General features: G+C 33.6%; 1 protein-coding gene across 1 annotated transcript; it reads right to left on the reverse strand.

Annotated features, from left to right (window-relative positions):
- Positions 1-2,445: 2,445 nt before the first annotated feature.
- LOC149190165 (putative disease resistance protein At5g05400) lies at positions 2,446-5,682 on the reverse strand. Its single transcript, XM_089410445.1, has one exon. The coding sequence runs from the start codon at positions 5,680-5,682 to the stop codon at positions 2,446-2,448; it is 3,237 nt and encodes a 1,078-aa protein (XP_089266571.1).
- Between the last annotated feature and the right edge of the window lie 8,582 nt (positions 5,683-14,264).

Here is a 14,264-nt window from a genome sequence, read left to right on the forward strand (position 1 = left end):
ACCTTCTAGAAGCACTTTTATTTTATTATTTTATTTCTATTCTAAACGTTTCTCCCTTTGAGATTTTATTTTATTATTTTATTTTCATTCTAGAAGCTTCTCCCTTTTATTTTATTTTATTTAAGTCACTTTTAATCTCAAAAAATGATTAGTCTACTCTGTGATTTCTCCAGCCATTAAAAACTACTTTTCATCGTCCCATCATGTAGATCTCTTCATCCTGGTTCCAACGAACTATTACACTAAGGTGTTTCTCCAAACAATCCACTCCAAGTAACACCTTTGGCACACAAAGGTGTTTCTCCAAATAATCCAAGTAACGCCTTTGACATATTTAATTAAAATATACTTGATAATAACCTCATTTTATGGGAATCGTCTAAATGCAACAAAACCAAGTACGAGATTGTGTGAAACTAACCTTGATGATGAAATATGGCAAGCAAACCACGTCGAGCCCCATTAAACTCCTCCAAAACCCTTCGAGCCCACTGATGACGTAATCTCGCTCCTATGACCCAGCTGACACAACCCCTGAAAATCCACCCTAATCCCACCATAAGGGGAACCAAAAATGAGGATATTACAACATCGTTATAACCAAGCCAATCTCTCCAACATTACAAATAAGATCTCCTACCTCGCGACATTACTATCATGCATTGGTAACATCATAAATCAGATAATTATACCAAATTATACCAAGTTATACCATTTCCAATCTCTTCAATAAAGAACAATAACATATTTCACACATCACATCGTTTTGATACAATTTATACTTTTTTTAGATACATCACATTGCACTTTTATACATTTGATGTTTTTGTTGAATTAGGAAAATGCTAATTGTGTTTAGATCATTAATATAATTTATAATCTCTTGGTGGCTTTACAAGAATTGAAACCAGAGTTGTGGTGAATTGGAACAAATTTATATATCAATTAGTTTAAGATGCATCAATCATGAATCACAGAAGCCTACAATCTTAAATACTTTATAATTATTAAATAATATAATTAAAAGATAATATAGAAATTGATTTATACTTTAAAATTATTAAATAATTTAATTTAAAAATGATATAGAAATTGATTTATTTATTAAATCATTTTAGCTTGAAATTATTACAATAATATTTATAAAAAAATTATAATCCAGTATGCCATTAGTGGAGATTTCAACCTAAGTAAAGAAAATAACAGCCATTTTATCAAACCACCCAAAATAAACAAAATTAGTAATTGGAATATTTTCTTATAAATAAATTATTTTAAAGTATTATAATATATATTTTTCACTTCTAAACAGATTAATTAAATATATTATTTATTTATCTTAAATAAAAAATAATTAAATAAATTATTTAAAAAAAATCAATATTAAATATTTATATTTTTAAAACTAAATTTATAATATAAAAGAATATATTTCTTTAATTAAAATGATTCTTACAAAATATGTAAAACTAAGTTTATGGTATAAAAGACTATTTATTTAATTATAATTATTTTTACAAAATATGTAAAAATAAATTTGTAGTATAAAATATATAGTTTTTTACTTATAATGATTGATAGGTGTCAGTATAGTATTTTATTTTGTAAGTTTGGTAAGACTATATTTTCATCATATTTAATTTTAAACTAGTGACTTTACATCAAGGAGTGTCTTCATAATCTATCCAATAATCAAAACTTATGAATACCAATCTATCCAAAACCCATAAACATATACATGTATAATATTAATTTAAAAAATAAAAATAAAAAATTATGTAACAATATAAAAAAAATTGTATACATATTAAATCTTTAATGCATTTTAAAAACGTTTATTAAAACATTTATGAACCTTAAAATTTTAAAATGTTTTAATAAATAAATAAACAAACATTCATTAAATAAAAACATTTATAAAAATTCCTTATAAAAATGCTTTAAACATTTATAAAGTTTATTAACGTATTAAGGTGTTTATTAACATATTAAAATATTTATTAAGCTTCTAAGCTTTCAATAAGATTATTGAAGCTTATCAAACTTTTGAAACAATTAGAATAACGTATATAGACACTTTAAATGCCTAGTGTTTATCAAAGCTAAGATTTATTTAACATTTAAATACTTTTTATTTAATAAACTTTTACAAACACTTTAAAAAAAATTATAAACTCAAAAAAGCTCAAATATAACTTGTAAATTATAAAGTCATATAAGGCTCAAATATAACAGTAAAAATTATGTAACAGTATAAAAATAAATTGTATTAAAAATTAAATGAATACATTTTTTAAATAAATATAATGAGACATAAGGATAGAAAAAATTAAATACATTATTCATTTAAAATCAATAATAGTATCACACAATTTCAATATAGGATAACAAACAAATAATAGTATAACAAAATTTCAATATGTAATACAACAAAAACATTAATTTCTATACTATCATAAATAATTTACCCAGACCTATTTCCAGTTTACCATCCGGCCAACTGATCCTCTGCCACCAATCTAATTCCCCATTAATTTGTTTCAAGTTAGATAATTTTTCTATTCCCTTTGGTAATGTCTTCAACAAAGGGCAATCAATAACTTCCAAGATTTGAAGTTTGGACATTGTTCCTTCATTCCACACGGTAGCAGGATCTGCTATCCTCTCTAACTTGTTTAGTTCATCCAATGTTAGCATCTCCAACATTGGAAAACCATCACTCCCAATGTCCAATTCCATCAATTCATTGCACATACTGATATGCAATTCTTTTAAATAAGGTAGCTTCATTCCTGATGGTAATTTCTTCAATGGGCAATTGATTATCACCAAGAATTGAAGTTTAGACATTGTTCCCTCATTCCAGATCTCAGATGACCCTGCAAGACTTTCCAATTTAAGTAAGTTTCTCAGAACTAATATTTCTAATATTGGAAAAGAGTTACCTGCACTGTCACTCCTCTCATCTGCACTTTCACTCCTATTCTTGTCCAAGGCAGGGAGCGCCTTCAATTGGTAACATGAGTGCAAAAGCAACATCTTCATATTTTGGAATTCACAAATACTGTTGGGTAGAGTTTCCCCCTGATAATTAATCAGATGAAAATTCTGCAACTTCTTCATATGTCCCATCTTTTGGAGAATAACATGCTCAGGTGCTACAGAATCTCTTTCTGCATCTGCATCTGCATCATATTCTAATGTTAAGTTTCTCATCTCCAACCAAGCAACCTCTGTATCCACTTTATTTTCTGATGTTACCACTGCCGTCAACTCTGTTAGATTGGAGAGCTTTGAAAGATCCTCCACACTCACTGCACAAACAGACTCCATTAATGGCAAGATGAGAGTGTTCAATGAAGTGAGTTGAAAAAGATCTTTTGGAAGCTCATTTAGACTGTAGCATGCATCCAATTTGAGATGCTTTAGATTCTTGAGCTTTCCTATCTGACTGGGCAATGAACGCAATGCCAAACAAGAACTAAGATTCAAAACTTGAAGGTTAGATAGAGTGCAAAGACTGTCAGGCAAATCAACAAGTTTGGTGCACCTGGCCAAGTTAAGAAACTTAAGCTGCTGAAGTTGCTGCACTGTGCCTGGCAATGTTCCTATGGATGTGCACGACAAATCCAAAACCTTCAGAGACTTGATGTCTGAGAAAAATCTTTCTGGAATCTCTTCCAACTGGTTATTAGAGGCTAATACCAAACTCTCAAGCTTTGAACATTTCAAATCATTTGGAAGATCCTTAATAGCAGTATGGCCAACCGATATGCGTCTGCAATCCCTCGTGTCTCTTTCACCAGGAAAGTTTTGCAACTTTTGACCTGCTAAAAATAAGCATTTCTCTTGGTCTTGGCTGCCTATGTAAATCGCCATTTCACGGAGAGCTTCATGAATCTTTAAATACTCCACTGTATGATAGTCGTCATCAACAATATACTCCACAGACTCCAGCAAGAACCTACTTACCAGTACTTTTATGCAATGCCGCCCAGCATCCATCAAATAAGGCGTCTCTGCCCCGTCGAGTAACCCCTCAGCGTCCCACATTTGCACCAGCGTCTCCACAGGAATTTCTTTATCTCCAAGAAATGCTGCACAACTTAGAAAACATTTCTGTAGGGAATCAGACAGATCATCAAAACACCATCTTAACTGTTGATAAAGCTCTGCTTCAATGTTCGTCTGGCTCCTTTGGAAGGAAGTATCTGTGCTTTCCATAAACTTCAATGCTTTTTGCCAATCATTCTGAGTCTTTTCGCAACTCATCGTTCCAGCAACTGCATTGATGGCCAACGGCAAGCCTCTGCAGAGCGAGGAAATATTTTTGGCTATAGTCTCTATATTCTCTGCAACAACTTTATCTGCAAAAGCTCCTCTTCTAAATAATTTCCAGCCTTCCTCTGAGGACAAGGGTTTTATTTCCAGGAAGTCCTTTGCCCCCATTTTTTCAACAACTTCTCTGTTGCGGCTGGAGACTAAGAGTTTGCTACCATTATCATCCCCAATATTGACGCCCACTTCATTAAGATCTACTTCATTCGACATGTTGTCTAATATCAGAAGAAATCTCTTTCTCTCCAGAGAATCATTCAAATTCATTTTCCGCGTCTCAGCTGTAGAAATCCCTTCCAGACTTAGATTCAGTGCCTCAGCGATGGAATCCTGCAACTGTTCAATCTCAAGGCTCCTAGAAACTGTAACCCAAATGAAGACATCAAAAAAACCACTGACCTCTTTCTTGTAGTAATTGTAGATGATTTTGAGAAGGGACGTCTTTCCCACTCCCGATCTACCATATACGCCGATTTTGCGACCTTTGCGAGGGCTTTCCTCCAGCCATTTCTGCAGCTGCTCCCAGGCAGATTGAATGGCCCTCCCGACCAAGTCGAAGTCGGGCAGAGCTTGAAGAAGGCGCTGAGACTGAGGCACAATCTGCTCAGTATTGGAGGATATCGAAATGGCCAATTCAAGCTCTTGCAAGAGGGCATCAAATCTGGTTTTCCAAACTCTATTTTTCGAGGAGGAGTTGCGGCGAGGGAGACAACACCCTCGCTCTTGCTGTTGATTGGTGTCATCGATCAGATTCAAGGCCTCTCGCAGGGCAACTTCTATCCTTTGCAAGCATCTTTCCACGGGGTCGGGGAGCCTTTTCTCCCGAGATTGGAACTGGTTGCTAGTCTGGATTAACAAGCCCTTCATTCTGCTAAAGTCAGCGTCCAGAACTTGGAGGCTATTCTCCAACTTATTAACATTTTCTATCGTCAATCTTTCTCTTGCATTATCTTCGTTCAGCACTTTAACAATAATTTTGTTAGGGCCTTCAAGCTCTTGCAGGAGGGCATCAAATCTGGTTTTCCAAACTCTATTTTTCGAAAAGAGGGGGTTGCGGTATGGGAGACGCCACCCTCGCTCTTGCTGTTGATTGCTTTCATCGATCAGATTCAAGGCCTCTCGAAGGGCAGCTTCTATCTTTTGTAAACATCTTTTCACGGGCTCAGGGAGCCTCTCCTCCCGAGATTGGAACTGGATTAACAAGCCCTTCATTCTGCTAAAGTCAGCATTCAGAACCTGGAGGTTCTTCTCCAACTTACTAACATTTTCCACTGTCCATCTTTCTCCTCTTGGATTAACTTCGTTCAGCAGATTAATAATCTTGTTAGTGACTTCAGTGGCCATTAAGTGCAGAATAGCAGAGAGAGAGAGTATGGAATGTATGTGAACACTGAAACGAAGCAAATGGCTGCAAAATATGGGGGGCCAATCCTAAACCTGAGAGAAGGGCACTTCCTCTGAAAGTGAAATTGGATTTGATGACACAATCAGGGAATGAATTTATATATAACAATTGATAACCCATGTGTTTTGTTGTGTTTTGTTTTGAAGCAGAGCATCCTATCCATGGAACTTCATCTAAAAGAAAGGAATAGTAGTTTGGACAATAGTAACTTCATCTAAAAGAAATAGATTGGGCATTTAGTAAATAACAAATAATAAAATGAATTGATATTTTAAAGTCGACTCGATTCTAAAAATATGGTCTATGGGAATAAGAATAAAGCGTCAAGGAAGAGTTTGTCGCAAAGTAAATAACAAATGGAATAACAAATGGAATGAGAATAAAGGTTAATAAATTATAATAATAAAATAATTATAAAAAACCGTGAATCAATTATTAATTTAATGTATTTTTTTTTCATAAAGAAAAATCGTAATTTCCATAATATATAATATTGAAAATTAGATGCGTAATTTCCATAATATATAATATTGAAAATTAGATGTTGTAGATGTTGCAATGGAGCATATCTCAAAAGTACTTGCCATATTTGTCACTTCATCATAAAGTTCATTAAGTAACATACTACATATAAGTAGCTGTAAAATATATATAATAGAGCAAAATAGCATATATAAGTTAACCCCAAAAAATATCAAAAAATGTCCCGACTATAATCCCCAAAGGATCATATGGTCGTTGGATCCTGTGTGTCAATGAAAGGCCTGTGATAGTATTGATAATGATCCTGCTACATCTGCTCATGTATCAACTAAATAAGAATAATCTAAATGAATAATTATTCAACTTATTTAACTAAATAAAATTAGAAAATCTCAATTAATAATTATTCTATTAAATAAGATAAGAATGAACTCAATCAATGATTATTCTACTTTTAAAAAAATAAGTAAAATAAGAATAATCTAAATCAATAATTATTCAACTTATTTAAATAAATAAAATTAGAAAATCTCAATTAACAATTATTCTATTAAATAAAGTAAGAATGAGTTCAATCAATTATTATTCTACTTTTATTTTAACTCTGGTTTATTGTTTTAATTTTAATATTAATTAAAAAAAAAAAGTAAAATAAGAATAATCTCCATTAATAATTATTCAATTTATTTAACTCAGTGAAATAAGAAAATCTCAATCAATAATTATTCTATTAAGTAAAGTAAGAATAAGTTCAATCAATGATAATTCTGAAGTAAAGTAAGAATAAGTTCAATCAATGATAAATCTAAAATAAAGTAAGAATAAGTTCAATCAATGATAATTCTAAAGTAAAGTAAGAATAAGTTCAATCAATGATAATTTTACTTTTATTTTAAGTCCGGTTTAAAGAAGAATAATTAGTTCTACTTTTATTTTAAGTTTAAAGAAGAATAATTAGTTGGTTAAAAGAGACATAATTATTTTACTTTTATTTCAGGTTCGGTTGATAGAGGAATAATTAGGCTGGCGGGAGTAACATAGTTATTATATTTTTATTTTGGATTCAATTTATAGAAGAATAATTAGTATGGTGTAAGGATATGAGGGTTAAAAAGTAATTATTTTGGAGCATCAAAATGATTTATATATACAAATTAATTAATTTAATTATAATATGAGAATTAAAATTTTAGATAATAAATAATAAATATTTATTTTATTTTATATAATCAGAATTATTTATAACTTATTTATATGTATAAAGTATTAATATAGATATTTAAAATAATTAATTTATTTGGAAAATATGAAAATTAAAAGTTTAAATAATAAATTGAGATATTGTATTAATTTTATTTTGTATAATTAAAATGATTTATATGTATGAAATAATCACTTGGGAGATAGTTTTAAATTACAATTAGAAATATGAAATAAAATAATATTTAAAAACTAAGAATAAATATATAATAATAATAAATTATAAGATTTTTTGTGAAAATAATTTTTTTGTTTATTAAGTTGTGCGAGTCTTGAGATGACTGCACATTTAATTTTTGCCTTGAGAACATGCGACTTAGGGTCATCTAAGTCATCAAAATCATACGAGTATGGTACCTAACTTAGGCCACACCAACCCTTAACATGATTGGATTTTTGCCCACAGAGTTTCGAACTAGTAACCTTCACATAAGGAGTGCCTTAATAGTACACCTTATAACCATATATTTTACGCCCTGTGGGAAAAAATAATTCTTAATGCCCATTGCATAGTGATACTCCTTTAGTTTTAATATTAGCACACCTGTGCACAAATTTGTGCACCTTTTGCAGATAAACAACATTGTACTTTTGTGTAACTGCATGTTTGTCAGGACATTGCAAATAGTCAAATGAATCAAATCAAATGAGATACTATACTATCACGTAGGGCACATTGAAAAATATTTATAAGAGATGTTAATGAAACATCCATCTGTATATTCACTCAAACAAGTCTAAAACTTTTTCTTTTTTTTTTTTTCTTTATCTTTTTCTTCTTCTTCTTCTTCTTCTTCTGGAAAAAGGGAAAAAATGTAAGGAAAATATTCAAATATGTGTATGTGTGTGTGTAATAATTATATTACCTTTTGAACAAGAGATAACATGAAAAGCTGAGAAATTTAGATTGGCTGGTCACTAGGGAATCCATCCAAATCCAAAAATAAATACAAGCTAACCTAAGATTGAAGATACAAATACATATATTGAGATTCTGGTCTTTGAGGCCAAGAATAATCATGAAGCTTTTCGAGGAGTTTTTCTTCCTTTCTTCTTATAAATGTCAATCCATCCCATGATGAAGTCTAAAAAATTATCTACAGAGTTAGTGGATGCATTTCCTTGAGACGATCCCATTTTTGTAGCATTTGCAACAATAGTTGCTTCCTCATCATTGTTTGAGTGATCTGATTCATGAAGACATTTGTGCTCATTTGTGGATGGGACCAATGTCATGGTTGTGCCTCTTTCTTTGCAATTTGAGGGATCAAAACAAGAGTGGGGAGATGATGGTAGAAGGGGAGGGACCCTGGAGTCTAAGGGATGACATGGCATTGCATGGGGTTGAGCTGAGGTTGAATGACAATATCTAGTTCCATAAGTTTTTTGTTGATGCATGTTGTCATGCTTGTGAGTTGAGGAATTCTTAAATCCTTTTGGATCTTTTGGGTCTTACTAACCTCGATTCTTTTTCTTAGCATCAAGGGGGGTGAGAGTGCCTTTGAAAAAAATGGCAACCATTCTAGAGATGATCTTGTTGTTGAAAGGACCTATAGCGAAAAGTTGTGTTTTCGTAGTCCACCACTTGCAAAAAGGATAGGCCATTCCAATTTATGATGATTCTATCAGGCATCCCTTTATTGATATCTATTTCAACACAACTGTGTACAAAGGTTATAATACCTCTCTCAAGTTTGTATGTGTCTATCTAAATAAAACAACCAAGAGAGTTTCCTACAAAAGCTAGGATATATGAATTTAACAAATGAATGGCATATTAAGGAGTCTTACCTAGACTAGAGTGGCCAAAGCTGGCATGGATAGGGTGTTGAAAGCAAGAAACCATGGTTGAAAGGAGAGCCTAGAGCTACCCCAAAACTAGGGTCCTTGATCAAAAACCTTTTGACAGTCCCCTTGATTTCTAAAATAAACCACAAAGAAACCCTTCGAATAGAAATATAGATCCATATTAAAGGACCAATTTTAGTGTACCCATTCTTGGAGTGCAAATGCAGACGGCCAAAGCCCATCGGAAAATGATGGAATTTGGCTCATAGTCCATGCAAGAAAAAGCAGATTGGGAGTCTTCCACCTATAGACTTGGAATATCTTCTGCTTGTCCAACAATGAAGGTTGGACCTAAGATATCTTTGGGAGTTAGTTGCAAGATCCTTGGCTTTAAAGTATCCTTAAAGGATCATGAATAAGAAGATGAGGGGGCACCCCAACCTTTGGCTCCTCCATTCAATCATGAAGCTAGGAAGATAAAGGCATCCTCATCTATATAGTAATCTTTAAGTGAATGCCCTTCAAGAAGTTGTCTACCCCCATGTAGAAGTCACATTAAGATGGAAGGGATTCCTATCCATTCATTAATATTAGTTGCAAGTGTAGAGACAAAGTCGACAACTTTCACCTGCATACAGAGGGTACCCTTGAGGTCGGCCTCACAAAAGCTAAAAAACCTCGAGATATCGGGATATATTGCATCACTTTGGAAAGGGGAAGAATCCTGCTAGAAAGGAAAATTCACCTATATTAACAAATTTTCAATAATGACACTAAAATCCCCCAGATACAGGGTCGAGGCTAAATGATTTAGGGTTTTTAGAAGATGACTAGTAAGAATAACCTTGGCACCATTGTGAATAAAGTATTTGATGGTGGGAGAAACAACCCTGATACATGTATCATTGGTGGTGTTTTGATTTTCATCAAAGGGGACATTCAACTTAGCTCGAACAAAAACCCTCTTGCTCTTAAGATCGGGTTCTGTCAAATCCTCAACACTCTTCTTTTCCATGGAGATAATTCCAAGGTTTGCATCACCAAATTACACTGCGATAGTAGAGGCGAGATCATTATAAGAGGTGAATAGGTTGGATGTGGATCTGAATTTGAACCTAAAGCTGACCTCCAGCTGGGGGAGGAGGCAATGGAATAGAGCCGGTGGAGAGGCAAGATCGACCACTATTTGGATCTAATGGCGAGGTGGCCCATGGGAGGACAAGTGACCGATGATGAAACAACTTCCAAATTTGGTATTAGGGCAAATCAACCAAGTGTTGCATCAACTATGGTTGTTGAGGCCATTAGGGTTTCACCTAGAGAGATCTTGTTTTTGAAAGTGTTGTTTTTGAAAATGTTCATATATTCAATTAAATGGATATGTAATTTTATTTTACTATTATAATATTTATTAATTATTAAATATTTTTAGGTGTATATTTATATAACTAGTAAAGCATTGGCATTTATGGACTACAGAAGTGTATATATAGAAATTGGCATGTTGGATTATAGAAGTTTATTTATATTAGAGTTTTATTTTCACTACCTCAAATATTCTTTAAAAGTTCAACAAAGTGGGAGTTTTTTAAAAATATTACGCATTCTTTTCTACTATAAGGTGATTGTGTTGTTTCACAAATATAAGCTAACAAAAAGTGTGCTACCTACTACAGTGATTTTTACCAAATCTATGTAAGCATAAAAACATGAAGGTGTGCTTGGTTCTTGATTGGCCCTTGTGGGCGGATAAACTTGGGGTGATATCCTTTCCATTGAGAGATAAATAATATAGAGAGCTGAACAATGATTTCCAATATAGCTTCTAGTTCCTAATTTTTCCATATGAGGCTACTCAAGAAGACTCATGCCTAAGCCTTCAATCAAATAAACAATCGATTTGAGAATGGATGTCCCATCCATCCATTAAGGCAATGGCATTGCTATTTGTTATTACAACAATAAATGATTCCTTATTTCCCTAAGCTAAAAGGGTCACCTTAGTAGTGATAATGAGTGATGGTTCACCAAGGGCTCACATTACCACAATCCTCATTTAAGGTGTTTTAGATTCGGGTGAAAGTAACATTTACAACAATGGTGAACCATTTTCTTAGTTAGGTGGAGGAGAAAGCCCAATTTTAGTTCCCAAATTAAAAAAAGGGAGAGCTAGAAAGAGTGACCAAAAAATTCACAACAAACCAGCGCGAAGGTGTTTGGTTCAATTCTTACAAGTAGATATGGTATCTTTCTAGTGTTGATGGGGCGGCTTTATGCCAAGGGAATTATTGTTTGGATAGAGATCAAATAAGAACCCACCTATGTAGGCCTAGGGAGAATTCTCTCCACTGCATGCAAAGTGTTCAAAAGAAGAGGGATGACAAGAAGTAAAACACCTTTCCATTTTTCAGGACAAGACCACGACAACAAGTGACACAGGGTTGAGCAAAAGAACCCTCCTTAATAACCTCTTGATGTAATGGGGATGGGTGGAGCTTTCCTGCTCATGTGCTTGAAAAAACTTTGGAGCCTTCACAAGGTGTCTCAACCCAATAATCCATAATTAATAGTTTTTTATCATGGAGAAAAAATATGGGTTGGGACCTCCCTGCTTCCAATGACATGAAGAAGGCCCTCGACAAAAGTAGGCCCTCCATTTTCCATTTAATCCACTATTTCATTATTGAAGCAAGGTATTTTAAATATGGCTTCCCATTCAAAAATTTGAAGGAAAGTAAACGACCTTGTATTGCTCATTTTTTAAGATTTTTGATGATGAGGAATTTGTTTTGTGCTAGTAGCGAACAAATAATTATGACCTTCAAAATAACCATCTCCTCACCAAATCCTCTGCCATGGCTCCAAAATGGAGGGATATCTTCTTGTGCCAACAGGGTCACCTCACTTGTCATTGTGTAGACTCTTTCATCCTCATCCCATTGACTTGTGTTGACTACCCCTTTCAATAGTTTAAGTGGTTTATCTGCTAATAAACGATGCTACATCGAGGGTACGAGTAGTTTCCATTACCTCAATCTCTCTTCTCCCTTTGAATTCCAAAGAGATAGATCTCAGAGACCCTCCACTTGCAACCAAGGGTGGAAATATAAATTTATCGGAGAGTGATTATTTCCTTGGGACTTTGTGGTTACAAATGCTAATAGACATTCCATTACCGATCTTCCATGAAATATTGTCCTTAATGAGGTTGATTGGCATTTTGGAGATGAAAAATCTAAACGCATGGTTCTTCAAATAGAGGAGAATATAAGTAGATTTTCCTCAGAACGCTCTATAGGTATTTGATATGAATTCTTTCTTTCGACCATTCCTCTTTTCCTTTTACCAACTATCATGCTAATTTATCTCCAAATAGCTATATTCATCATGGTGCATGATGGCTAGTCATCCATCTACATAGGGGAATTTGATTATTTTCCATCTAAGGGGGCGTGATTTTTATTTTTCATTTTTCCCTCCTTGCCTTATGATTTCTTTGATGACATGTCCCAAAGATTGTAGGGCGTATATAGGAGCCAACAAAAAGAAGTAAATAAATAGACATTGAAGATAGAACATATTTGATCAGAACTAACCTACAATACGTGTTTATAGTTCTTTCTCTCCAAGGCAACATCCTCTATTTGATTTTGTAGGTAATAGAATTCCATATAGCCTAAATAAGGTGAGAACTAGATATTGGAATACCCAAGTACTTGATGGACTTATAATTCACTTCAAGGGTAAATTCCATTAGAGGCACCTGTTGAGTCCCAAACTTGCATCTTCCCTATATACCTTTTCAGCCTTCTTTTCCATTTACTTGACCCACCAAGCTATCAAATCATTGCATATTAGTTTAAAAAGAGCTTATAAAATGGTTTCCTAACTATGTTTGTGACTGTTATTTGATTTAGATTTTTGTTCAATCAGCTGCGGAAACTTGTCACTTTCCGCAGCCAGCTCAAGTTTCCGTAGCCATTTTGTTGAAGACTATGTTACAGGTGTCCAATGGAGAATCCGGCCACATGGGCAAGCTGCAAATGACATGTACATGGAGCGTGTCCCCTTGGTTCAGCCAAATCACTCACAAACAGCCATGGTCAAAGACGGTCAAAGGAGTGGTCAAACCAAGAGTTTTGCGGTGGCACGGCTCTGTTTTGCCCACGTGAAGTTTTGCGTGGCAAGATCCTCAATCTCTGGAGGTGTGCTAACACCTGTGGATCAATCCGTGAACCAAATCGAACAACCACCACTCCATAGATTTATTTGTCATGATTACCATACTGCTAGATCTCAGGACGTGGAAATTTACGTGTCTGGTTGGCAGCGTAGAATTTAGGAATCAGTTATATCATTTTCACTTATAAATAACGCGTTATCATACGCTTGATAGCTAGCTTTTACATGTAATCTTGACTGTGTTTACGAGCCCACTGTGCCGTGCTCTATTTCTATGTTTTGACTGCACTTTAATATATGAGAAGACAACATTCTTAAGTTCAATTTGTGACTGAGTATTGATTGGCCGAGGTTGCAGAGGGCCCCTGTACACCAAGGCTCCATATCTACTGTATAGTTTCTTACTTGCTTTCATTATGTTACTACTTTTATAATCATTTGCTTGTATATATTACGATGTCCTGATATTTATACTAATTGTTGTTCATCTTTTCTTTTATGCTTTCTCATGATTGCTAGCTGATCAGTATTTGTCTTTCAGGTTCTTGTAGGCAGCGCGGGAAAATTACATAGTTTTAATAACTAATGACATGAGATCATCTTGTCCTTTCTGCTGATTCATTTACTGAGTTTTAATTCCAACATTGTCATTTCTTTTAGTTTTGCTTTGCTTATTTACTTTTCTGCAACTTAGATATCATATTACTCATTTGTTTATGATTTCCTTCCTATAGCCAAGCGACTCAAATAGTGAGGAATCATAATATTACTTGATGTAGTATGATTTAGTTTACTTTCCTGCAAGTTA

The sequence above is a fragment of the Pinus tabuliformis genome, chromosome 3_1, assembly GCF_031772625.1.
Source record: "Pinus tabuliformis cultivar Carrire ecotype Pingquan chromosome 3_1, CPIR1, whole genome shotgun sequence".
Taxonomy (NCBI): Eukaryota; Viridiplantae; Streptophyta; class Pinopsida; order Pinales; family Pinaceae; genus Pinus; species Pinus tabuliformis.